The sequence below is a fragment of the Gobius niger genome, assembly GCF_951799975.1.
Source record: "Gobius niger genome assembly, chromosome: 4".
NCBI classification, from domain to species: Eukaryota; Metazoa; Chordata; class Actinopteri; order Gobiiformes; family Gobiidae; genus Gobius; species Gobius niger.
In genome coordinates, this window is record NC_136855.1 from 28,422,557 (window position 1) to 28,448,976 (window position 26,420).

The 26,420-nt window shown below is 41.3% G+C and overlaps 1 protein-coding gene across 1 annotated transcript; it reads right to left on the minus strand.

Moving 5' to 3' along the window:
• Positions 1 to 670: 670 nt before the first annotated feature.
• cskl (c-src tyrosine kinase-like) lies at positions 671 to 26,157 on the minus strand. Its single transcript, XM_079554609.1, has 13 exons — positions 25,939 to 26,157; positions 11,793 to 11,874; positions 11,031 to 11,144; positions 10,018 to 10,130; positions 5,315 to 5,534; positions 3,977 to 4,070; positions 3,379 to 3,444; positions 3,201 to 3,300; positions 3,033 to 3,123; positions 2,875 to 2,948; positions 2,422 to 2,617; positions 2,258 to 2,344; positions 671 to 1,936 (listed from the first exon to the last, which is right to left on the minus strand). The coding sequence occupies exons 2-13, from the start codon at positions 11,805 to 11,807 to the stop codon at positions 1,754 to 1,756; spliced, it is 1,353 nt and encodes a 450-aa protein (XP_079410735.1). The 5' UTR covers positions 11,808 to 11,874; positions 25,939 to 26,157; the 3' UTR covers positions 671 to 1,753.
• Positions 26,158 to 26,420: the final 263 nt, after the last annotated feature.

Below are 26,420 nucleotides of genomic sequence, written 5' to 3' on the forward strand. Positions count from 1 at the left end.
GCTTTGGGCGTAAACTGTGTGACTTATACAAGTAGACAATTGTTACTCACTGTCATTCAAATTCATGAAATATAAAATAATGCCAAAAAGCACAGACTAGGGCGGTAGGTAGCCCATAGAAAGGTTTGGTTGGAGTCAGAACTTTGTGGAAAAAAACGATCCAAGTGGATATAGAGGACATCTTTCTGAACAGATAATATTGAGGCTTTTGAAGTGGGTTTAAAAGCATGGCACAAAGAAAGGTTGTCTTCAGTATAAACAAACTGGAACTCCTCCCATACTTCACACCTTGAAAGATTTTCTGACACTCCACCACCTGCTCATTGCACTCCTGCTATGAGGAAACAATCAGCTGAAGATTATTTATAGCACTACATCTGTGATGGGACGGCACTGCAGCCACTGAGGCAGCTGTAAGACAGCCAAGATCAGGGTGATGGTCTGTCTTTTTCAGTTTGCTGAGTGATCCTCTAAGAGTGTCATCCTGGCACCAAGATGACCCTTTGAAATGTATTTTAATACATTTTGGTTTATAATAAAGTGGTAGTGAAAACTAAAATAGGCAATAGGGTACACTACAAAGTATGAAGTTAGACCTTATAAATATACAATCATTCCGAGTCAGTCCTGCTCTTATAGCCTACAGCTATAATACAATCACACAGAAACCTGGACACATTTCAGGTGGAATGATTTATTTATAATTATGATAGCATAATAAAACAATAAACATTGAAAGCACTGACAGTTGAACCCAAGGCCTCTCACACACAGCATGCACCACCCCGACCCCAGCGTTCAAGAGACACTGAACATTCCTAACACCAAGAGACATGTCCTCTTGGCTCATCAAGTCCTTTTTTAAATTCTCTAACAGTCTTTATCCTTGTTTTTTTTAATCCTTTAAATAGATTTTTGATATAAAAAACAAGCCCACATATAATGAATCAACCATGTTTGTAAATTGCCTCTTCCGTTGTCGTCTTGTTATTGTCCTGCGCTCCAAAGACTCCTTTGGGCTGTGTCTTCGGGAGGATGAACATGATACTGGCCTCCGCTCTCTTTCGGTCCATGCCAACTCTGGATTCAAGAACAGAATGTGTGATGGGAGTTTGGTGGAGGTTAGGGAGAAAAAGCACTAGAATGGTTTTGAAAACCTCCCTGAAAACCAATAAAAAAAGAAAAGAAAAAGGTTCCTTAAAAAAACGTAATAAAAAAATGAAACCACAAAAGTCCAACTAAAGAAGTGCTGGAGGGATGTTTTGAGCTCTGTAGACTGGAGGCACTTTGGCACAGAGCGAAGGCCCCCACACATGTAGCAGAGGGGAGGGAGGTGTGGATGGAATGGTACAAAGGTGAACTGAAATTCAACTCAGAGTCCAGGAATGATGTAGCAATACAAAAAGAAAGGACAAAGCGAGCTAACAAACATGGAGGAAAAGGCCAGCCTCCCCACCAGGTAAAGCTCATGTTCAAGAGGAGGGGAGGGAACAAAAAGAGAGACAAGTTAAGTGAGCAGCGGCAGGTTACGTCAAGAGGAAGAAGCAAGAGTTCCATCGAGAGAAGAGGATACTGTCTGGCTATACATCACAAACAGAAGAACAGTCTCTTTCGTGAAGCAGAGGACGCTGGGAGGGTGAGGGGTGAAGAGAGGGAGGGCATGGTCTGGCAGTCCCACAGGCACCTCCTCGTCTGCGTCCACCTGACACAATGACAGGCTTTAAACCCCCATCAGCCCCCCCACTCCTCCTCTTCACAGGTACAGCTCCTTGGCTCTGATGTGCTGCAGCTTCTCCCTCAGCATGCGGAAGGACGGCCGTATGACGGAGTCCAGAGTCCAGCACTGCTTCATCAGGTCATACACTACAGGAGGGCAGCCGTCGGGAGCGTCCATCTTGTACCCTTTCTCCACCCGCGGTACCACCTCTTTCAGCGGCTGTAACAGAGAACATTAAACAGATTGCTGCATCAATTGAAGCATACAAATTAATTATGAAACACCACCACAGAAAGGTCAGGAGCAAATTACGAGTTCAACGCACAAGTACCAGAGCGAGTGAAATAAGTGGATTCATAATTTATTAACTACAACATTTCATTATGCAATTGTTTCTGTCTAATGGTGCAAGGCCCACATTAAACCCCCTCCGTGTACTTAACATTCTCTACAGTAATTGCCAAAGCCTTTAAAGTCTGCAATCTACTGGTGTTTAAATAAACGTAAAAAAAAAAAAAAAAGGGTTTTCTTGACGCTTACAATTCTAGGGTAAGGCACACGCCCAAAGGAGTAAATCTCCCAGAGTAGGATTCCATAGCTCCAAACATCTGACTTGGTGGAAAACCGCTGTAAAACAAATTGATAACATGTATTAAAAATACATGGTATTGACCCTGATTACAGTAGATCTCAGGCGCTCTCACCTTCTCTCTTAATGCTTCAGGCGACGTCCATTTGACAGGCAGCTTGGCAGTGTCCTGTATGGAGGAGGCCTCTTTGGTGAGGCCAAAGTCGCTGACCTTGGCAATGTTGTCGTCTGACACGAGCACATTACGAGCTGCCAAGTCTCTGTGCACAAAGTTGTTGGCCTCCAGGTACTCCATAGCCTCGCACACATCTCTGTATGACAACAAAACCAAAGTGAATTGATATGTAAATGGTAAACAAAAATTGAGAATATCTTAATGGATTCTAATTAGTCCCATTATGCCGGCAACAACAATTATTTGTGGCTCGTGAGCAAATAAATTCCATTTATTAATGTTATCAGGCCCAGGTGTCGTAACTGCAAATTGCTTGGGGAATGTTTTTGAATCCATTGAGGTGAAGAAAACGATATTAGACATTATAATAGTTAAAAATAAAATGAAGCTCACAGAGAGAACTTAAGTAAGCAGTCTCCTCCCAACACTGTCCGCCCTCGAGATCGCAGATAGTCCACAAGACTTCCCTGTGACAACACAAAAACAAAGCGATAAGATTTTATTACATTGATCATGTTTAAAACCAAATAAAAAGTCATGAGAGCACTGACCTTGGCCATGTATTCTGTGACGATATAAAGACTCCCTCTTTCCTCCACGATTACCCCTAGCAACTGGACCAGGTTGTTGTGCCTCAGTTGCCTGTAAAGCCATAGAGAAAACAAACAAATAAAGGTGCCACTGAGTTATATGAGCACACTCTCAAACCGTTGTCTTACGTCATGACAGAGGCCTCTGCAATAAAAGCCTGCGCCGTGGCATCGTTTTTGATACACTTGACAGCCACCTTGGTCCCCCTGTAGTCTCCCACCATCACATCTGCAAACCAGACAGGAGGACAAAGGATAAGACTTCTCTCATTGTAAGCAATCGACATCACACTGGAGTATTCCTTACCTCCGAATTCTCCCTTGCCAATTGTTTGGATAAGCTTCAAATCTTTTCTGTTTAAAGCCCAACCACCTGCAAAAACAAATCATTAAAAACATAAGTCTCAAATGACATCTAAAACACCTAATGATGTACTCTTAATTTTAAGTACTAAAAATACACTTATTTTTTTAAAACAAGATACACTGTGTCACTGTGGAGAAGCTCTGCATCTATCATTGAGGAGAAAAAAAATTCTGCCATCAAGAGAACTTTGCCACCCCTGTAGTATGCAATAGCTAACACTAGGTTTCCTCTCCATCTCGCCTGTTTTTGCAAAAGGTCAGATGGGTTTATGGAGTGAATATATTGAATGCCGTGAAGGGAGACCCAGTCTGACCTTGCGAGAACAAGAGTCCCTTGACACGAAAAGATCAACTCCCCTCTGGTGATTAAAGCCATTAGGACAGGGATGATGAGGCTTTTATGCAGTGTGTATTGCATGGCTGTAGAGCTGTTTGTGAGGTTACTCTGACAGTATTTACATGCTAATGTAATAATGCCCGTGTGCCTCGGAGCCAGAGTCCCCATAGAGCAGGGTAATGAGCTCAGAGTGTGCCCTTACTTCTGGAGAACTCATCCTGAGCCGCCACAGTCCCCTCCATCAACTTGGGTTTAATCAGCCTGGTGCAAAGGCCGTCCGCGTCTTTGGTGTAATGCTGGAGACATTTTTAAACAGGATTAATCATACACAACTGGGGTTTTTTAATGATTTTCTTATGTTTTTTTTGTATGTAAAAAAACACTATAAATTAATGCAAGCAAATCCCACCCCAAAGAAAAGAAACAAAATACAAAAAACAAATACAAACAAACTTCTATTTGCAGCATGACTACCGGGCTTTTCTATAAAAAGTGTCATAATGATACAGCGCAGGATGGACAAGTCCGTAAGCATAATATACACTTAGTACAGTTATCTTAATAAATCTCAGTAAAAATGAGATTTTCAATGACAAATAGGACTTTGATGATTAAACAGCATAATGCAAGTCAGACCGACAACCACCAGAGGGCAGCATGGTGAAGATTAGAAGAGCGCTATTGTCTTGGACAAGCAACAAATGAAAAATTTTCAATGGACAATATGAAAACAACTAAGCCAATTTTTAATATTCACAATAATAGTGTAATATATTTGAGTGAAAACAAAATTTCATAAATAAAACCTTTGTTAACGGTTTCATGGCTTTTCTTATACTACAAATATTTATTATCAATTTAAATGAAGGAGATGCACTTAATTGTTTCTGATTGCATTGTAGAAAATCAACCAATTGCTCTTTGCTCATAATATGAATAATGGATAGCAGCATATGGAATGGCATCTGTGTCACATGTATTATTCTGCTTTTAGAATTATAGAATCAGAAATCAGAACACCTGACGTGTTCTGATTTCTGTGATTATTCTCACAAAACTACTATAACTACAAAAACACACACAAGGTAAATATATATATATATTTTTTTTTTTTTAAAGAATTACATTGCAGATCCACAATAATCAGGTCTATGAGACTCGGAAGGTAAAGCTCATACACTGAGGAAGGCAGTCTATGGTGAACATGTACATTCAGGGCCACACTGTGTGGGCTGATAGCATGGATGTACCAGAGGCTGGGAATGTCTCAGTGCCAGCTGGCACAGTGCTGTTGTCCACTTCCAGTGCACCTCAGGGCACAAAGATGAGGCCCAATTACAAATGTCCAGCCATCACTCACTCTACACTGTCCAGGCAAACCAATTGAGTTTTCTAGGTTTACCCAGTTATGGGCGCTTGTCACCACACAAAGAATGCTCACCCCAATGTACTAAAATTGTAGTGCTTTCATAATAATCTTTCTCTCTTTTTTAGACAACGCCAGTGGCATCAAGAGTAAAGCATCAGCAGCTGTCCTTACTTCAACCAACTGCATGAGGTTCTCGAAGTACTCCTCCTCGTCGATGGTCAGCTTGCCGTTGTGGTAGATGATGCGATAGTGCTCCACCTTCCCATCACAGCTGACACACAGGGTATAATCCCCGGGGTAGTTGGTGCTCTCCCTCACCAGGAACAAACCCGTCTCTGGGGGGTAGAGAAGCCGCTCAGCCTGCTCTCGAGTTATCTTGCCATGGAACCAGCTAGAGGGGACACAAGGAGAAAAAAGCTTAGAAGACAAACTTCAATGCCAAGAGACACACATGACGGAAGGAAGAAACTTGACTCGTCCTGAATGGATGATAGATAGACCTTGACTTCGGAACAAACCTTTTTTAACAGCTCAGATTCCAGCACAGCCAAGTAATCACAATAGAGTGGCTAGATTCATAAACCGTTTTTCATCTTTGAAATATTAACACTCCTGGACGTGTTGAAAATACGCAGGGTGAAATCATGCTAAATAACCTTATAGTGAAGCCTGTGACCGATAAATAGTGGGATATGGGATATGGGATTTACGGCTCTTTAGTGAGAGTCTTCGGGATCTGTTCCTTTTGAAAAACCGACTGGCTCTTTTTAATATTAAACTTGAATAACGGCAGCCAGGTAACTCACAATATCTAAGAGGAAATCAATAAAAGGCACACTTTTTTTTAAATGACAATGGGACTGAGATTTACGCTTTGAAAAATTAGTTAGTGAATAAAATCTTGTACCACAACTGATTAAAAGAGGCTACAACTTTCTGACAAATAATAAAATTGATCTGGCTCTTTTCACAATTGAGATCCGGTTCGAACGGTTCACCTTAAAGAGCCGTTCAAAAGAGCCGGTCGGTCATAAACGCTTAAGTTCAAGTTTAATCCTCCAGCTACACTTCTCCGAGGGGGCCATCATTACTGTATTCAGCTCGTATCTGAAGTCAAGTCTGATCATCTTGTAATTACCAGTGAGCTTTGTTCCAAGACGGAGGCCAGAAATTGATCTGTTGCCTGCAACACTATGAGGGCGGCTCAATAAACATCACAAAATCACAATTTGAATAATCACGATGAGCAAGTCGCAAAGGCTGACATTTTCAACTACTAAAAATAATCAGATCCCTTGATCACCATATTTTCCAAACTATAAGTCGCACTTTTTTCATAGTTTGCCTGGGGGTGTGACTTGTACTTATGTGTGACTCATATATCAATTCACATGTTGTTTTTCATACCAACAGTCGCTAGAGGGCGCTCCAGGCTTGTGTACCAGTATCTGCAACTCCTGTACCACTGAAGTTTTAAAGAACGGCAATCAATCAGCAGAAAAAAGTGTGGAGTGAGCAAGATACTTGTGCGGGACTGGCGAAGCTGAGGTTACTCTGACTGCAATGAAGAAAACTAAAAAAGCAAATCGCAGGCTAAAGGCATGTGACCAGAGCTAAGGGAACGAGTTTGTAAATGAGAGCTTAAACAACGTGCTGCCGGGAGAGGCTTGTAAACAGTGCAGTGACGCCTCCATGCCCAGGTAGTTACCAAGGCTGGTGCGACTTATAGTCCGGAAAATACGGTATGTGTAAAATGCTGAAAACGCTGTAAAATCTGAAATGCACATGCCTCCTGTATTAGTCGTTCATTCATATTTATATTGTTTTGTATGTATGTTAATGTGCAAAATGTTTAAAGTGAAGTTGACCTTGAATCCCAAAAGTGAAAAAAAAAAAAAAGTAGTTGCAATTAATCAAAACCAGGGCGGGGTGTTGTTAATTTGTTTTCAGTGCTTCAAAGAGCCTTGGTTTATGATACCGAAACTTGAATAATACTTTTGATAGCAATACTAAAATATTTCTCATTGAGGTAGATAGATAAATACTTTATTGTGCAACAGCCTGTTGCTCACACATTCACACAAACAAAGCAGAATCTATAGAATCAATAAGTTAAAAACACATACCAAAAAAGCAATAATACATGTAACACTAACAGGTCCAAGAGAAATTGTGGCTCCTTTATACAGCCTGATGCCCCGATGGACAAATGACAACAGAAAAATAACATTGATTTCTTTAAAATATCATTTACTTGAGCTGGAACAACCAAGTAACTTTTCTTTAGTGCTGCCCCTGAACCCAAGCATTAAAACATGGTATCTAAGGTTAATATTTTCAGTACCTGTTTTTAATGTGTTTTTCTCCAAACCATAGTGTTAGTATTTAACACTTGTCATAAAAATAACAGATATTTTCCAAGATACAGCTGCCTGATTAGATTTTGCTGTGCTAAAACCGTGCCCTACAGAGACATAAAGACACAGGTCAGTAATGAGGGTCCACAGAAACATATCCTGCCTGGCCATGGCTTTCTCTTTAAAAGGAGCCACTGAGAAAGTACCTGAACCCAAACAACAGGAAAATCGTACACACACGCCTGGGGCAGAGACGGAAACTGACACGCCGACTCCACAAAAACAGGAAAACGCAACACTGCTTAAGCTGAATGTTGGGGGAGAGAGCACCGGCAAAGTGACCCAGCTCAGAGATAAGTTGAACAAAGCTTTTGCCAGTAGAAAAAAAACAAAACAATGGACGACTATGCTAATGGTGAGCTAATAATCTGCTGGTTTGGGGGAATGAAAAAAAAAAAGCCTTGGATGCTTCCTACATAATCCTGCTTACCCTCGCCATATGACATGCAAAACTAATCTATAGGCCACTGCTGGATTGGATTAAAGCATCGTCATCTACTTGTATGACCCTTTACCATGTAACACTCAGTTTACCTCGGGCCGGACGACATGGCAACCATTGATTGACCTCAGTTTTCGATTCTATTTTATTGTTTCATACCAAAAAGTTCATAAATGCAGCAGATTCTTTAGACAAACGTCAGCTCAAACAAAAACAAATGCTTTCCTTCAGCATCATTTAACGCACAAAAACTTCCATTGTCTCATCCAAACTCCGAAACGAGGAGCTGTTTATGCCAAAGAAATGCTGTAAACATGACAATCATAAAGTCCCATGACGATCGTTGAGATTGACCAAAAGTAGAGATTGCGATTTTGCTTACATTTCGCCCTCGGTTTACGTCATACGGGAGTAAATTCAACAACAGAAAACCTGTAAAACGTGGGAATGAGTTTGTCTTAGTGGCAGTTAAACTGATGACGGGGACAAATCAATAGTCCTAATTGACTTTGCCAGCTTTCCTCTGACTCGGTCTTCCTTCCTCCTCTTCTTCAGACACAAGAGTCCGCTGTGGCAAAGAATCTTAATACGGGGTTGGGTTGATTAGATCAGTAAAAGGCAGCTACGATGGACAACAGCTCCTTAACTAACTCCCACTAATCCAACAACTGGAGCCATGTGATGACAGCCCAGAGGAGTGGGTCGCACACTGGCTGCTCTGTGTGTAGAAATGTGCTGCTGTGCTCTCCATCCGTCATAAATTACCGACATGCAGTAAACAAGTCTCTTTGGACACACCAGAAGAGATGGTGAGGAAGGACAGCTGGTCTCGGGCCATGCCACTATAGGGCGGTGCTGTTACTATATGTGGAGTGAATGTCTACCACAGGGGGTCAGCAAAGAGGGCAATGTGCACCACTGCGCATCACTGACGGAAAGGATGGAGATAGAAGACCACAGCTGAAGACTTATGTAACCCGAAAAGGGAGAGGTCTTTCCCCGAGACATCTGTTCCCGATTCATAATAAAGTCATCGCCGAGTCTCATGATACAATGACATCGACTCTGGGGGTTTTTCTGATGGACAGCCAGGTTCACACCCAACATCACTGATCTGTCTTCTGAAATGACAGCTCTGACTTGTGCTAAGATTAGGCATTAATAGATTTGTTAAACGATCTGTGGTTGATGCCTGTCATAGAGTTCTCAAATAGGTATAGTTATCAAAGTGGGGGTCACAAGGCACTGGGGGGAGGTCTTAAGAAGATTTCAACACATACAAATTAGAGATACTGACACTATATTGAAGACAATTCTTAATTGTAAACAGCATATGTTTGTGAATAAAGGCGAAATTGCAAGGTCAACTGTACACCCATATCAGGCACCAGATTTTTTTCTAAAGTGGGGTCCCAAACTGCTTGCACAGTAATTTTCTGGGTCCCGGCCTGAAAAGTTTAAGAACCCCAGATATAGAGTAGCTTTAGACAGATGCAAAAGAAAGAAACTCTGCTAAATCTAACTTTCTGAGAATTAGAGATGCTTCGGCTGATTACCGTACAGTCGTGCATCTTGTATTAGAGATCAAATGACTTACCGGTAATTGCCAGTAGCTTTTAAATGACGACATTTCATAGCAATGCGCTGACAGTGTAACATTTTGTATGCTTGTGGCATTCCTGCCTGATTTGCATATGCCCCTCATTATGTTCTCCTCTTTTGACATGGCTGCTATTTTCAAAGAGCCTCATTCAGATACAGTGCACAGCTGCTGCTGGCCTTTGTGGCGGTCAGGCAGACAAGAGAGGACAGTAAAGCGTGCCGACTTTAGGAGGAAATTCCAGCTTTTGATGCTTTGCTAACTTTCAAAAAATGCCACAGCATCTTGCTTTGTAGCAGCAAGAAACAAAAATGAGTGGGAACCTTGTAGCAACATGTTCACAACTGGATAAATAACAATCTGAAACAGTCAATAATTATGTCTGATTTATAAACAAACTGGCTTCAGTACTTACGGCATAAGACTGAGTTTCCCCCCGGACTTGACTCCTTCTCTTTTCTGGACATAGTTGGCAGGAATTGTGCCCTCTCTACCCCCGGTGTTCCTCGCTCTGTACCAGTTAGGATCCTGAAAAAAAGCATGTGTCATGATTTGTCTTTTGTTCTCCTGTTTTTGTATGTTTTGTCTTTGGTCTTGTCCTGTGTTTTATTTTGACATGTGTTCTGTCCTTGTGACTTTGCTTTGCTTCCCTCGTTACCTGCCTGCCCCGCCCTAATGTGTTTCACCTGTGCCCCGTTTCCTCTTGTATTTATACCCCTGTGTTTCCCTTGTCCTTTGTCAGCCCCGGTTTTTGGTTATGTCTGGATTTTGTTATTTTGGTTTTCCGTCATTAAACATCACCGGTTTTGTTGCAGTCCTGCATTTTGGGTTTTTATTTTCTTCACTCCACCTCACACCATGACAGCATGGCCAAATCAAAACAAATGCAGAACATGCTGTGTGAGATTTAAAGCACAGCATACTAAAGTAAATGCATTGCAAGTGGGTGATGCTTCCAAACATCATTTTTATTAATATGGCCATTTGAAAGCAAGTGGCTCGCCTCGCACTCAGAGCAATAATCCTTGGATTAAAGTAAATGCTGGCAAGTTATATTTTTAAACTATTTACGTGAGTAAAGTGACACAGGGGGTCATTTACCAAGCGATTGCTCATGTGCAAAGCGAGTAGCACGTGCAAAAGTGTATTAGCAGCAGCAGACTCATTTATCCATTGATTAATCAGACAGCATGGTCTTATTTACATATTCTACATCTTAGGACATTGCTGGAACATGTAGGGGGAGGAAAATACATAATTTTAACATTTTTAAACTCCGTATAGTCCCTTTAAGTGCAACATTCCCACAAAAGTGTTAATTTTTCAGCTTAGTACCAGCCTTGATAAATGACCCCCATAGTGACAACATGTGATATGATTTTAACAGAGCATGAATGATTTGTGTACAAATGTTTCTTTTCTACTTACCCTGGTGACTCCAATGATGGTCAGTACGTCTCCTTTACAAAAAGGAAGGTCCTGTTCATTTGCAGTCTGAAAGTTATACTTAGCTACACACTCTGTGCCAGACGACCATGGGGCCTACGCAAAAGAAAACAAAGAATCAAATTATGAATAAAATGTTTCCAGAACTGTTTATTTCACAAAGCAATTAACCAGAGTGATACTTTTCCCTCAAACACACATTAGTCTCTGAGATGAGGAAACCATCCCAAATCAGGATAGAGGATACATGATCAATGCATTCACTGTGCCCATGAGGACTAGCAGATCTAACGTCATCTGTTAATTTGACACAATTACACCATTGTTCTCAGTGTAGAAGTAGCATAACACTGTCAGCCATTGGTCAAATATCTTTAATATGGACACGTAAAGCGGAAGATAAAGAGAAAGTCATCTTACCTAAGTAAGATGTACTTACACCACACACAAGACAGTCTGGGAACATGACACCACTAAAGCTAAGCCAGGATACTTTAGTGGAAATGTACACAGCGACTTTGTACATTAAAAGGGTGGGGCAGACAGGATTTATGCCTGTATACTTTCTGTGCTGGCAAGTGTTGCCTAAAACAGTAGGACATCACAGTGATGAGTAAGGCTTAATAGGTAATGTTTATGTCCAGCATTTGAATTTGTGGCTGGTAAAAGTGAAATGCATGATCTCTAGACAAGATGAGCAGTTGTTACCCGTCTTCTTTATTGTAGTTTTATAACTCGACTTACATGGATGCCAGACATGATGAAGGGAAACGGAGCAGGGGTCCTCGGGTAGGCAGCGGTCACTGTTCAGATAGTACCATCAGAGCTGCAAGATAAGAAAACAAAAAAAACCCACATGAAACATGTGTCTTACAAACAACGTAGTAGTGATTCATTCTACAATTTCAGGTCATAATTTCAGACGATTGTATTACAAATGCCCCCACTTTCAACACTACAGTAAAGAAATACATATTGTAGGCATTAAACTTGTCCTTTTAAACTTTGTTTATAACCACAAACCAAGTCAAAGCATAATGTAACATGAGATCTAAAAGGGGGAGGATCACAGCATCGTTCATGCCTAAATAGCAGAGGTTGTATTGGCCTTTTACAGTAGTCTCCGTGTACAGTTTGTCACTTCCGAAAGAAAATGAACAGGAAGTAGAAACTGGGAGGGTGGGGAGTGGGGACCAAGCTCATGGAAGCAGCGGACGTGTAGTTTCCATTGCTTTGCCAAATGTGGTCAGGAGCAAAACCACGTCAGAATAAAACTGATTGAATCAAAAGTAAAGCTGTTATTTGGAGCTGCTTTGCCTATGAACTTTATTCCCTGATAGTGGCTCCAGTGTTTGTTGCCTAGATTCAATTTTCCATCCAAGACTGAGATCTGTGCCACTCCAAACCTCGGATGAATGCATCTGTATAGTTGTAACTATCAGGTGCACATGCTTGAAATCACTTCAGCAAAGACTGCATAAAAAGTCCAGCTGCTGTTCATTAATTAAATCCATCCAATAACTATTTCAAAAAAAGAAAAATAAGAACATCAGTGGGGCCATGGTGCCTCCTGAACAGGTTTGAGAACCATAGCTCTACTGCATGAACTATGAACGTAAGGTTTTAGTAAAATATCTGTGTGAAATAAAGATATTCCATAGAAAGTACATCATTAATTATAATTAAATTACTGCATAACAAGTGTTATGAGTGAAACGGCATTATCAATAAAAAAACGGGATATTAGAATTAGTATTCAAAATATTAAAGTTAAACAGAATGTTAGGTGAGCTTTATGCCGTGTTAAAGTGACCTTGTGACAGAACGTCATAAATTCTTCACATCACAAATGGATTTAAACAGAAACAGCTCCACTGACCACGATGCTGCAGTCATTTCTATGGCATTTTGTTGACATCCTGGTAAGCATCGCATTAATAATACTGGTGGTAACTATGCATACTGAGCTGTTTTCAGAGCACAGCAAAAAGAAGCAGTGGAAAAATATGCAAATGCTACTACTAGCTGGAAATGCAAACAGAATAAGCTGACAAAACCTCCTCACGACTGCAGGCGCTGCAGCGTGGACAGCACAGCCTGTCATCAGCTAATTACTTCCAGACATGTAGCGATCCTGACAACTCTCCCTTTACAACACACAGTGAGAGCATGAGGCATGTTTCCTTAGTACTGAAACACACAAATATGAAATATGTCATGTGGTCCTAAAAACACACGCTTTATATTCTGTGGCCACAGCGGACGTTGCATCTCTGTTACAGTGCATTTACATGTGTGCTGTTTGCCAGTTACAGTTGGCCACAATTTGACTTGGTAATTATGTTATTCAAAGTGAGACCAACACAGATGTTGATCTGCGGATCAAAGAACATTTCATCAAAGCAAATCCAAAAGGTCACAGTGAGTTCAAACCAAGTGCAAAATCCAATACAGGTTTTCTTGATCAGGTATGCGAGTCTATTGCAATGAAGAGCACATTATCCTTTGTAATCAACTGAACTTCCTATTCAGAATCATTCGCTTTGTCTGTTACGTGTGTGCCTTTGTGACAGCTGTGAAAACAAATTTCCCCCGTGGGACAATAAAGGTCTGTCTGTCTGTCCTTCCGTCCGTCTATCTCTATATCTATCTATCTATAGCACTAATTAAACACAAGCTTGAAAACAAGCAGTGCCTCCATTAGTCAGAGGAAGAGACTTTTATCAAGTGTGTGAAAAGCTTCAATAGACAGGTGAAGAGCTGACCAAACTTTGAAACGAGTGTCATGAATGCAACAAAGACAATGATACAGTATAAATGTCATAATTCGAATAGATCTCCCCCTTAATCTCAGCCAGAGCTGTAAGAGCCAGCACATAATCCTGCAGAGGATCACTGACAGCAAGTTGAAAGTCTCGGTCATTACAAGAGCACGCCCGCCTGGGCCATCTGCCACTGAAAACCCTCCTGACCATCTTCACCTTTTGAGAAGTGGCACTCCCTGTGCCCTTTAAGTTTTTTTTCTGTCCTAGAGGACAGACTGAAATTCAAAAGCAGCCTTCTGTAGAGAATGCAAGCATATATTTAACTGTGGAAATGCCTCCAAACATAACTGCTGATGTCTATGGCAGCTGCATTGTGGTAATTACAGCCTGCACAGATAACAAGGGAAAGTGCTTTGCTCAAGGATTCACTCTGGGTCTCAGAATGAAGAGAAAGATACTAATCAAAAAGAGAAATAGTGGTCATGATGATGCTCTTTCAGCAATATATTAAACATGCAGGGGCAGGGGCATACAGAAAATGAAATGTATCCAATTCATACTGTATAACATCATTTGAACTCACAACTTTGCTGTTGGCCCCAGGGTGATTTACTAACCTCAAACAGTGTTTCTGAACACCAAACAGGTTAAGGCTCAATAGGGAAATTCGTCCTCTGCATTTTTGACTCATCCTTCGATGCCACTGGGGTGACCCATCAGGGGTAGTGGGCGTCCCGTCAGGGGTAGTGGGCGTCCCGTCAGGAGCGGTGGGCGACCCGTCAGGAGCAGAGGGCAGAGACCGGGGACCCATCTCCAGATGTGGAGCCAAGCGAATAGTCAGAATTACCTGGCTTGTGCATGTTTTCAGTTTTCAGGGGGAAACCCAGAAGAAACCCATCCAGACATGGGGAGAGAAAAATGCTAACTCCAATCAGAAAGGCCTGCACGGTCCAGTTATCAAACCTGGGAGCCAAGAGCCCCAGCTGCTGAGCCACCGCGCCGCACACAGACCAATACAACGTAGAGTGTTCATGCAAATCCATTATATTGCTTGAAAAAGGTAAAGAGTTACCATCCCCCCTCACAAATTTCCCCGTAACAGTTTATTTCTATACCACTGGCCAAACAAACTGCACCAGAGGAAAAACAATTTAATGCCATTGATACTGTAACTGCAAAGCATGAAACACCCAGGAACGTATTGCCCAATACATTGCCCAATAAACAACACATGAGGTGCAAATCTGAAGCACATAAAGACACATTTTTCTTCAACCCTCAGCACTTCCAAGTACCACCAAGATCAAATCAGGACTAAATTAAGTCTAAAAAAGAGTCCAAGTAGATCGAAATTGAACTAAATTATGTCTAAACTGGGTGTCAATCATGTCAAACCCAGATAAACAACTTGCATTACTAACACATAAATGGTATCGTATGAAGTCTAAAATTGCAGATGACCATTGAGTACCATTTAAGTAAACCACCTGAATTGCCCAAACACCTGCTCCCCCAAACCCACAGCTACTTGGCCTATTTTTATCGACTTGCATGTAGGTAGAGCAACCGACAGACAGGCACTATGCTCTTTGTGACGTAACGTGTGAGTCAGGGCCCAGGCTCCCTTTCTGATGACAGCGATAACCAAAGCGGGCCAGGCGGGAAGTGGGAGAGAAAGATAGGAAGCCCTGAGAGAGAGATCCCCCCCTCTCTCCGCCGGGCTGTGGGCGGCTGCTGCTGGTTCTGGCCCAAGAGTGAACACAGCAGTGAAGGGGGGAGGGAGGGCCGCGGGGATGGCTTATTGTTTGAGCTCTGCCCGCTGTGGTTCCAGTCTGCGGCTATTTATATCCGTGCAATATCCATGCGAGCGGAGGCGGGCTGCTGCCGTTTTTCATCATCGCATACATTATATAGAGACACTACTGCATCAAAAGAGTAGGCCTGCTGTGAGCGGGGCCCTCTTGTGCTATTCTGTCTACAGGATTTCCCTTCGTTTAGGCTTGTGGTGCCGGATGGAGCGGTTTAAATTTAACACAAGGGCAATGATGCAGGTTATTAAAACTGTTGAATTCCAAAACAAAGCTGCTTGCATCATGGTAAGATTCATTTTATTCCAAAGAAATAAAATGCTTCTGAATACACAATTATTGACAGAATATGAAAGTATTGCCATTCCATTACCAACAATAACTTCTAAAGCATGAGTGACCAAATCTTATCCGTCCCAAAACTATGCTGGTGTTGTGTCCTTTTGTAATGAATATTGAAATGTTTTTGCGCCGCTTTGTTGCATCTTTGACGACTGGAAACTGGACAGTATAGTTTGTCTTTAAAGAGACAAGATGCAAGTTGGTCATTTTGTGCTCACTACTGCCACCTCTGGTCGTATGCGTAACTGCAGCTTCTATATTAAAGGATCTATATCATGCTATTTTAGCCATTCCAAAGTTAAGTATAGTCATTTAAATGATATATTGTACCTCTACCACTATGGAGCACTCATTTTTGTGATAAATATAAGTGTTTTCTGGAGGTATTTTTCGAACCCGGAAGACACAACGCTTCGATTCAGTTAACTCCGCCCCCTCTCTCCGCACATACAACTTTACCGTAATGTAAATAAACAGCAATAAGTGAAATTGCTTCACGATGGAGTTATACGGAGTTGACATCTGCAACACAGCTTCATAAATGGCTAACGCACATGCTAATATGCTAACACACAAGCTAACCCGCGTTTGGATTGACTCACCGCTCTGGTCCATCGCTGTTTACATTATGGGAATCACGTTGGTTATAAAAGTTAATCCACTTTGATTCTGGCGAAAGTTCACCAAACATCCATCAGTGACAGTCACAGAAAAAATATATTTTGGTGATAGTCGCTGAATCCCGGAGAAAAAAAACAGCTTCTGAGAGAGTGGCCTCTTCGTGAAAAAGGTTGAATAAACTCCCGTCCTCAAACGCGCTTCTTTTTCTCCGTGACATGATCGTTAGGTAAGAATAAAGAACAGGTGATCAGTCGTTCACCAGGAGAGGGAGGCGCAGCTGCTCAGAGAGCAGGATTCAGGAGGATTGCGGAGAGCTGCGTGAATGAAGCCACAAACCCCTCTGGGGGTGTTTTTGATAAGGAAATAGCATAACAACATGGCTAAAAGCTCCAAAAAGGTCGATTTTGCATGATATAGGATCTTTAAGCTTGTGCATGACGGCACTTCGGACCCGAAGCAACAACTTTTTGAGGGACAGTGCAGGATTTTAGAGGCAGTTGTGTTGAAAAGGTCTGGGCTCATTCTACACATTAGGACATGGCTGGAACATGTAGGGGGAGGAAAATACTTAGTTTAAACATTTTTAAACTCTGTATAGTCCCTTTAAAGCCTGATTTACATTTTGGAGCGAAAACTTGATGGAAAGTCATGGGGATGAGATCTGCTCTATATCTCATCAAATACAAGTGGAGGAAAACATGCCTACTTGTAGAAACAACTGATATCAAGCCGGACTACGCTCCTCTCAGTGAACTCTGTAAGACAGTTTTGTTTTTGCCTCGTCATCAATAATCTTGTCAGGGCCCGTTTGACCGGCTGGGACATCTCAGAGAGAGATACTACATTCATCTCACAGCTTCTTCACTCCCGCCTTGGGGAGAAGACTGCAGAGTCTCAATCTGTTCCGGGTCCATCAGACTGAAGGACTTCATCAACCAGGCAGGTAGGAGACTGCACGGTAGCGCAGCGGTTACTGCTTATGCTTCACAGCTAGAAGGTCCCGGGTTCGACTCCCAACTGGACGGGGCTGGACTATGTGTGGAGTTTGCATGTTCTCCCCCCATGTCTGCGTAGGTTTCCTCCAGGTACTCAGGTTTCCTTTAATACTAAAAACATGTACAATAGGCCTGTACAAACACACAGAGTGTGTTTGAGAGCGCACATTGGTGGGCCCAAGGCTACAATCCGGTGTGGCGTGTTTACATGTATGAGACCCATGTATGTTCATTAACATGCACTGTACCGACCAAATAAACCAATAAATTAAAAAACCCTCCCTCCCTCTGCTGCCCCCTATTGTGTCCATGTATTTGAGAGAACTCCGTCTTCTTGCACCGAGAGTTTGAGACGGAATTTCTATGCCTTGTTGAAATCCAGGAATTATAAAAGCTATTCGAAACATCTACAGGAAAATCGTACTGCAACAACAACAAAGACTAAAGAGAAAAAAATACATATATGAACCTGCTGGCAGCCTACTGTTCCAGCGGTGTGGGTGGCAGCCTGGCACCATCGCTCCATTAGTGATTAGGTGTAAAAAGTTGAGGAAACTGAGCTGGTGGGCATAAACTGTGCTGCACAAAGATAAAACTACCCAGGGAGCTCCCTTTTCCTGCGCCCAAATGATACGTTGCGGCATTTGGTAATCAAGAGTTTTGGGAGGTGGGGACTTACAGCTTGTATAGAACTTACTGTATAGTGTGTAGCGTCATAAAGAATTTGCACAGAAGCGTCCCTGAACATCACAGGAGGCGGAGGCTGAGTTGAGACCAAAGGGGGAGCTGCCTGCTGCTGCTTGCTTTCATTGCCTCTGCCCCAGCCTTTGAAGCTAAAACATGACAACTCCTCCTTTCAGAGGCGAGGAGGCAAAGGCGCAGCGCTGGAGACACAAAGAATGTCATTAGCAGCAGCCACAGTGGGGTGCGATGCTACAATATGGTAGCGGTATTAGCCGGGGACTGGAGCTCCAAATCTCTTCCATAAAAGACACATTCAGCAGCAGCAGCGGCACAGAGTGGAGCCGCCATCGCTACGCTAAAAATAAGAAGGAAAATTGGGACATGAGAGAGGTTGGGCAAAATTAGAGAAAATGAGAGAGTGAAGGAGCTCTAGGGTGAAATGGACGAAACAGTCGAATGTCGGTGCCAACTATCAAAGCAAAGAGCAATTTAAATCAGCGATTTTCCGCGTAACATTGTCGAAACAATAACATGCCAGAAATGCAAAACTAAACGATGCATTAACTGAACAAGAGGTGACAAAAGCAACAATTAGAAAGCTTTACTGACACTGACGAAGTTTTAGTGCTCAGACCCCAGCAGAAGACATCTTATTATGAATTGATTGACTATGGCTTGATAAACAACAGCCAAAGAGCACAGGCATCTTTATCAATCAGGAAACACAGTACGTGAAAATAATGCCCTTGTCAAGAACCAAGAAATGAGATTCAACAGTGTCAACAGTAAGACCACAGTAAAAAAAAATGCAAAAGCCAAAAAGTAGTCACTGTTTTTGAGGATCAACGCGACGAGAGGGAGAACAGGTGCAGACAGAGCAGTGGAGGAGAGCGCAACTGAACTGCTTTAAGTCTGCATCTGCCGCTCCTCAATATTAACAGTGGTCGTCTGTCGGTTCCGATGCCAAAACATGAATAATGGAGGCTGCCCCCAGATATGCCAGGACTGTGAATTATTTACCCAGAGACTTGCACTTGTGCTCGGTGTGGGGCAAGCACGGCTGCCGCATACTACTCTGACCTCACATTCAGACGCCGACAAGAAACGTGGTACATTTTTAAAAACGGCCGATAGTTTTGTTTCCTAGAAAGTTCACATGCCACATAATCACTGTGTTCAAAGTTTCAGCGGAGCGCTAGCATTGAAGTGCCACTATCGCACTGTGCCTGTCATTAGTGTCAGAAACTGCAGGCCCTTCACTGAGTCGTGCACAATACTCTAACACATGTTCGCTTGGCCTTTGGGAAATGCATATTGTGAACAAAGACAAAAGTTATAGCTTACAATGAATACAACAGAGCTAACTGCTCAGCCCTCGAGAGAATATCAACTAGGTCACAAGTTTCCATTTAAAGACTAAAGTTTAAAAAAAAGTGTAGCCTAATTAGCAAGCGCCTGATTAAAGAAATCAAACCTTCAGCGTATGCATTGTGACTGTGTGGTTTGGTGCAGATGCTGACATGATCAACAACAGCAGCAGCGATCAACGCAGATCACAATGTGCCGCATGTGAGGAAACAGGTAAGATGAATACTAAGCTTTCCTTAATTTAATTTCCACAAAAAAAGGATGCTCTGTCTCTATGGCTTGCACAATAATCTTGTTACATTTTCACAGTAATTCTAATCACTCTGTCATTGTGAAGCTGTGCAGAGAGCGGCGATTGGTTCTGATGGTTAAAATAATCTCACTTCAATAAAAAAAAATAACATTACATGAGACCAGAAAGGTACTGCTTTACACTTCGTTGGTCGTTCTAGGTTGGCCGTTCATATTGTAAAATGTAAATTACTGCAAATCATACTCTGATACTCTCTCGTCTGATACGACTCATAGAATTTGCTTTGCTTGAAATTCAAAGTAGCCAATCCAATTTATTTGTATAGAAAAAACAAATAAAAGTTGCACCAAAGCATAAACCATAACAAAACATTCAAAATTCTGCTTAAGAGAATCTTTATGAACTTAATACAAAATAGAACATAATGAAGTGAATTTGTTGATTGACAAGGCAGATCTGTCTTTTTGTTTACATTTTCTCTTGTTTTTGTTGGTTTAACTCTTTTTATTATTCCTTTATGCATTTCTGTATTGCATGGATTACTGTATAACTATATTTTTTATTTGGTATCTAGTAGAACTGGGCGATATGGCAAAAGTAATAATCACGATTATTTGTTTCTTATTGAACGATTTGATTTAATTTCTGTTATTGCGAAAACAAATGCATTTTAGCCAATTCAAAATCATCAGACAAGACAAAACCTTTTATTAAAACCTCAGATCAAGCAAACAAATATTTTTTCCCAGTATTATTTATTATACAAAAATCTTCCATTGTTCTCTTTCAAACTCTAAAACTATGTGAATTTACGGTTCATGAATTAGTTGTAAAAATGACAATTATTAAGTCCCAATACGATTATTGAATTTGACAAACGTTGAGATTGCGATTGATTAAATTTCGATTCGTTGTTCAGCCCAAGTATGTAGTATCCATAAGGCCTGCAATTTTCACTGTTTTCATTCTTTTTTTATTACGATGTAGGTTAAAGGTAATGGTAAACTTTATTGTCTCCGTAGAGAAATTTATCCTCTGCATTTGACCCATCCTTCAATGCCGCTGCGGCAACCCGTGAGGATGGTCAGAATCACCTGGCTGGAGGATTCACCTATTGTACATGTTTTTTAGTGGTTGGGGAAACCAGTGTCGAAGGAAACCCACGGAGACACGGGGAGAACATGAAAACCCCACACAGAAAGGTCCAGGTGGGAATCAAACCCGGGATAATGTTGTGAAGCTTGTGCTTCACAACGCTGCACCACCGTCCCGCCCCACAAAGTAAGCTTTAGCTCCAACAATAAATAAATACAAAGAAAGTTTGTGGGAGGACTGAAAGAGCAGGGAGTTTGCCCTGAGATCATTTGGTCGCTTTACCGAACTATCGATAAACGGCCACCACTATCATTCAATGCATTTGACATAAATATTGTTTTTCTTCTTTACAGAAATAATCATGAACAATAATCAAAAAAGTGGAATGATTAACTCAAGAACAATTGTAGGCGACAACAGCTGAAACAGCTGCTTAATTTTATGTTTTAATTCTCAGACGATGCTTTATCTTCTGACTACATTCTCACTGCTGACTATACAGATTAAACATTAAATGCTAGCATTTCTTTAGATCGATGAAGCAAATGATGATGATTTATCAATTAACCAATTAATCATGAACACCTCTAATTAGTGTAGATTATGGTTTTATTTTTGCAATGGCTTTCAGTTGAAAGAAGTAGTTGATTTCCTTCTCATACTGCGACCAATTCATCCTTCCCTACCAACATTTCCAATCTCCAAACCCTTACTCTGGCCTAAAAATGGTCAACCCTGCATCCATCCAGCCAAACTATGACCCTCTCGTGACACAGCGAGGTATGAAGTGCATGTAGGGAGGAGTACCGTATCCAAAACGGCTGGCACATTCTTATGGTCCCTGGAGAAACGAGAAGGGGCTGTGCAGAAACACGACACCAGTGGCTTTATTTCCTTCATTGCTGATCCCATGATCTAGTATTTAAGGTCAGCAAGGAACACAGGGCATTTAAGTGAAATTCTGGTCTGCACCTTTAATAAACACAGCTACAACAAATAAACATGATCATCCAACAATTGTGACATTTCATCAATACAAAGATCATGTTGACTGTGGTGTTTGTGTACAGGGGAATACTGCCAAACAAAATATGTAACTGGGACTTTCTTTACACATGGTCAGAAGCATCCTGAGCGGCACATTAAATATTTTACAGGTAAATTAATACAACATGTTTGTTAAGGACTCCAAACTAAATGGGTTAGCAGGCATTACAGTACTTACATTGTGTAATGCAGTGATCAAACCTTTCAGACCAAGTAGCTCCTCATAAAATTCATAAAACCTTTAATAAACGAATAGAATAGACGAATGGATGCATCAGCTGTTGTCTATCATTCAATAAAACAACAAAAGTGAGATTGCTCGTATGACTGAAGTATTTAAATAAGATATCTAGTATGAAACAATACATTTTGTTTTCCCTTGTCTACGCTTTGATTTAAATGGTTGATGATGCACATAAATTTCCATGCACCGTCCCATGCACAGATCATGGATCTGTTTGAAATCCACTGGGGTAATGAAATATATTTAAAGGTGCATTTCTTCATATGAATTAATTCATCTTCAGTAGCTCTCTGGACTATTGCCAGTAGCACCTGCTTTTACACATCACCACGTTTACAGTGATCAACAGCGCTTGCTTGGACAGTAAAAAGAGTGGTGCGCACTGAATGGGTGCTGCTGCCGGATGCTCTCTCATCGAATGCAATTTCTCCATCTGTGAGATCAATAAAGTATCATCTTATCTTATCTTATCTTAAAACTATACCCAAAAATATCGTAAGCAAGTCCTGTGTGACAGACTGGCTCATACCTACAAGATAAGATAAGATAAGATAAGATAAGATAAACCTTTATTGATCTCACAAAGGAGAAATTCACTTGTTACAGTCGGCGTTACTTCACAGTCTTATTGTACAGTCTGACAGCAGTGGGGATGAACATACAACACGAGGCATGAGTGTAAATGAAAAACAAAATTCACAACACATCTTCATGCATTTTTAATGAAAGACAACAAAAGTGTGGCTGGGCAATTAATCCAAATCGCAATCACTACTTTGGCCGATCTCAATAATCGTCATGGTACTTTATAATAACAGCTTTACAGCCATTTCTTTGGCAGGAACAGCTCTTTGGGAGTTTGGAAGAAACAACAATTAAATGAAACTGGGTAAAAACATTTATTTTAGTTTGAGCTGAGATTTGTATAAAAGATAGTTTATACAGATAGTTCATGAATCAGCTACATGTATTTATTGTTATTATGAAAAAATAACAAATTGATCAATGGAAGAAAAAACTAAATTGTGATGAATGTTTTCGCCATATCGTCCAGCTCTACAACAAGATTAAAAATACAAACACCTTAAATTCCACATTGCTCTCCAAGTTAAGGCCTTAAGTGTTTCTTCTACCAACAGTGCAATTAATAAAGCACAAGCTTCAAGAAGACCAACCATTAAAATAGCATTTCATAGAAAGGCTCCAAGACAACTACAAAAATCATCTAAAGAAAATGATTGATTTTGACTGGAAACAATGACCCTATTACACAGTGTTTTATACGAATACAATGTGCGTAGCTAATATGGCACATGAATGGGTCAAGCACAATTCCAGACAATCACTGAGTCTCAAACAACAAACCGCAAATCCAGTAAATATCTAGTTTTGATTCTATAAAATATTTGTAGTAACATGTACCTTGTGTACCAATAAAAATGCTTCTTGTTGGCGGCAAATGTAACAATCGCCCACTAATGGCAATACAGGCAGGTGATCGGCCCAAACCTCTGGTGGTTTGGTTTTCAAACAGATCAGTGCCAGCAGCTCAAGACGTATTTTGTATTTGTGAAAAATACCCGAGGATCCAGCTTGCAGGCCAGGTTAGTAGCTAGCAGCTTTGTTTTATTAAAATTTCAACAGCGTAACATTTCTTTCTCTGACCTAAATGTATTTGACTAGTTAATTTGAGCGCACACAGATCAGATCTGAATTTGTTTGTTACTTGTTGAACTCTTACTCTTGTCCATCTCAATTCTTACAACTATAATGTGCCCACTATAATCACAATAAGTTTCATACAGACAAACATGTAATACTAACGGTTTCTCTTGATCAGCCAAAGACTGACTGCAGGTGCAGGCTCATCTGCTCAGAGTTTCGTTTTCAATTATGCAGCCAAAATAAGTGAACCATAGCATTATATCTCCTCTCAAATATGCATAACGGATGTGTGTGTGTGTGTGTAGTGATTATGTTAGTGGTGGAGGTGGTGGAGACAAACTTCTACCAATCTCAGTGGCTGTATTGTAGAGGTCATCAATGTCCTCCTGACCCAGGCTTTAAATATACAATGAGCTGGTCAGTAAACAGACAAAAGATCCATAAGTTTCTGCTGAGCACATAAAGTAGCTTAACGTGTGGGGGAAGCCCAGGGAGCCATGTTATTCTTCCACATAACTCATGGTAACAGCCAGATTTGTGACAGGTAACCAGGCTTGCAGGCTTGTCTTGTCACCTTTAGTCCTTGTCAAGCAATAGCATGATTGGACAACTCCAGTACAAGCAATCGGTCAGACCTTGAAGGTTGAGAGGGAAAAGTCTCCTCATGCCTTCTGACTCCATCACTCTCTGATGTTCACAGATGCAAAGATGTACTGACTATGCACGGACCACACAATTCCCACAGAACAACGCCAATTTAGGATCATAATGTACAATTCCAATGTCGGGTTGTCCCTTGTATGATCATTTTGAATATGAAATGAAGAGAAATATTGACAACTTTGGTGAAAGAAGGAAAGATAAAGAGTCTGTGATGTTGAATAATGAATAGGTCAAAGGCTTTACTTGGTATTTAAGGGAATTTTACAGAAAGTACACACACCACAAACCCATTCTCAGTCATGCCATGGCTTGCTAAGGTATGTAACCACATTTCAACATCTCATTCATTTCACTCTGACCCTACACCATAGACCACACGACAACACACACAACACTGTTCTGATCCACATTTAATGTCATTAACAAAATTCAAACAAAATTCAAAATGTTTAGACACCATCGTCCAACAAGTGATAGGCCAACCTTTAACCCCTGAAGGTTAATGGCTACTTTATATTTACAACTGTAGCAGCACAGCACAGATTTCATAGAATTATTAAGCTTTAAAAAATGATTGCTTTGGTAGTACATAATAAAGCTCTAATAAAAAACAGCATTGGCAAAGAACATCAGGGGATGTCTCAAGGCACTGCTAAGGTCCAGCTTCAGTTTGGAGGTGGGTCATCATTTATATAATGGTCAAGGCCATTTAAGATATTCTGAGGTTACTTCATCACATTTTGACAGACAACATCCACAAAGCAACCAGATGCACGGGAGTGATAATAAATATTGTTTCATCCAAGGCATTCCTATGACAGGTCCTTAATGGCAACATTAAAATAATGTTCATCTAATTGTCAGACCATCCCATCATCTATCATAAACAAGGCAACGAGATTAAACAATGCCTGCCATACAAAGGGGATGGTCTGTCCAACCTGAGAGGAAGGGTGACATGGAGGTTTTAGCCGCATCCCTCAGTCTCACATAAAAATCATTAAATGATCATCCAGTAAAATCATCATTTACATGCGGATTATGAACATGTGAAAAATAATGATCAGTCAACACTGCTGAGAATGTGTCTAATGAATTGTGTGACGTTACATTGTAACTAGCTGCTAACGCTAGCAGCTCATAGAAAACAACTTTACCTTTGGCTTAACACAAAAAAGCTAATGTGACAGTAAAGCTTCGGGCAGTCGATGGTGACTCCCAATCAGATCAAAGAGACACCCCAAAATTCTAGTAAGGTTTGGGATAGCACCTCGCCAAGGCTCCTCAGTGCCAGCAGCAACACACAGGACGGCTCAGTGACTGCAGTGTGGGACACTCACCCAGAGATAACGCTGCTGTCGACCAGGCAATCCTCCACTTTAGCGACGAAGGCCCATCGGAAGGTCTCCCTTGGATGGATGACATCAAGGTTTAGCGGTATAAAAATGAGTGGATCCCAGGCGTTGGTTTGCAGTAAGTGCTCGAGCTGCATATGTTTGCATGTATGAGCGCTCTGCGCGGCCTGCTACTGGAGGAAATGGTCTCCGCTCAATAGACACAGGACGCATGCGCGGTGGAGCGGCCCATTAGAGGGCTGAGTGGTGTGTGAGCACAGCCCTGTGGCCAACAGGTGAGGCTCAACCGATGGGCGACTTGTTACTAGCGCTGCATCTGCCCAAGTGATGAGCATCCTCCGCTGGGGAGACAGAGGGATGCCATATGTGCAAATGTGAGTCCAAATGATGTTCAAGCGAAGCTTGCTGTTTCTCTATAAAAGGCCTATAACAGGGGTAGGCAACTACAGGCCCGGGGGCCAAATCCG

Excerpts from the sequence above, each read along its gene's own strand:
- cskl (XM_079554609.1), bottom strand. Across the intron at positions 4,071-5,314 it reads ACCTCATGCAGTTGGTTGAA|CATTACACCAAAGACGCGGA; the intron begins GTAAGGACAGCT and ends AAATGTCTCCAG. Across the intron at positions 3,301-3,378 it reads TGGCAAGGGAGAATTCGGAG|ATGTGATGGTGGGAGACTAC; the intron begins GTAAGGAATACT and ends TCTGGTTTGCAG.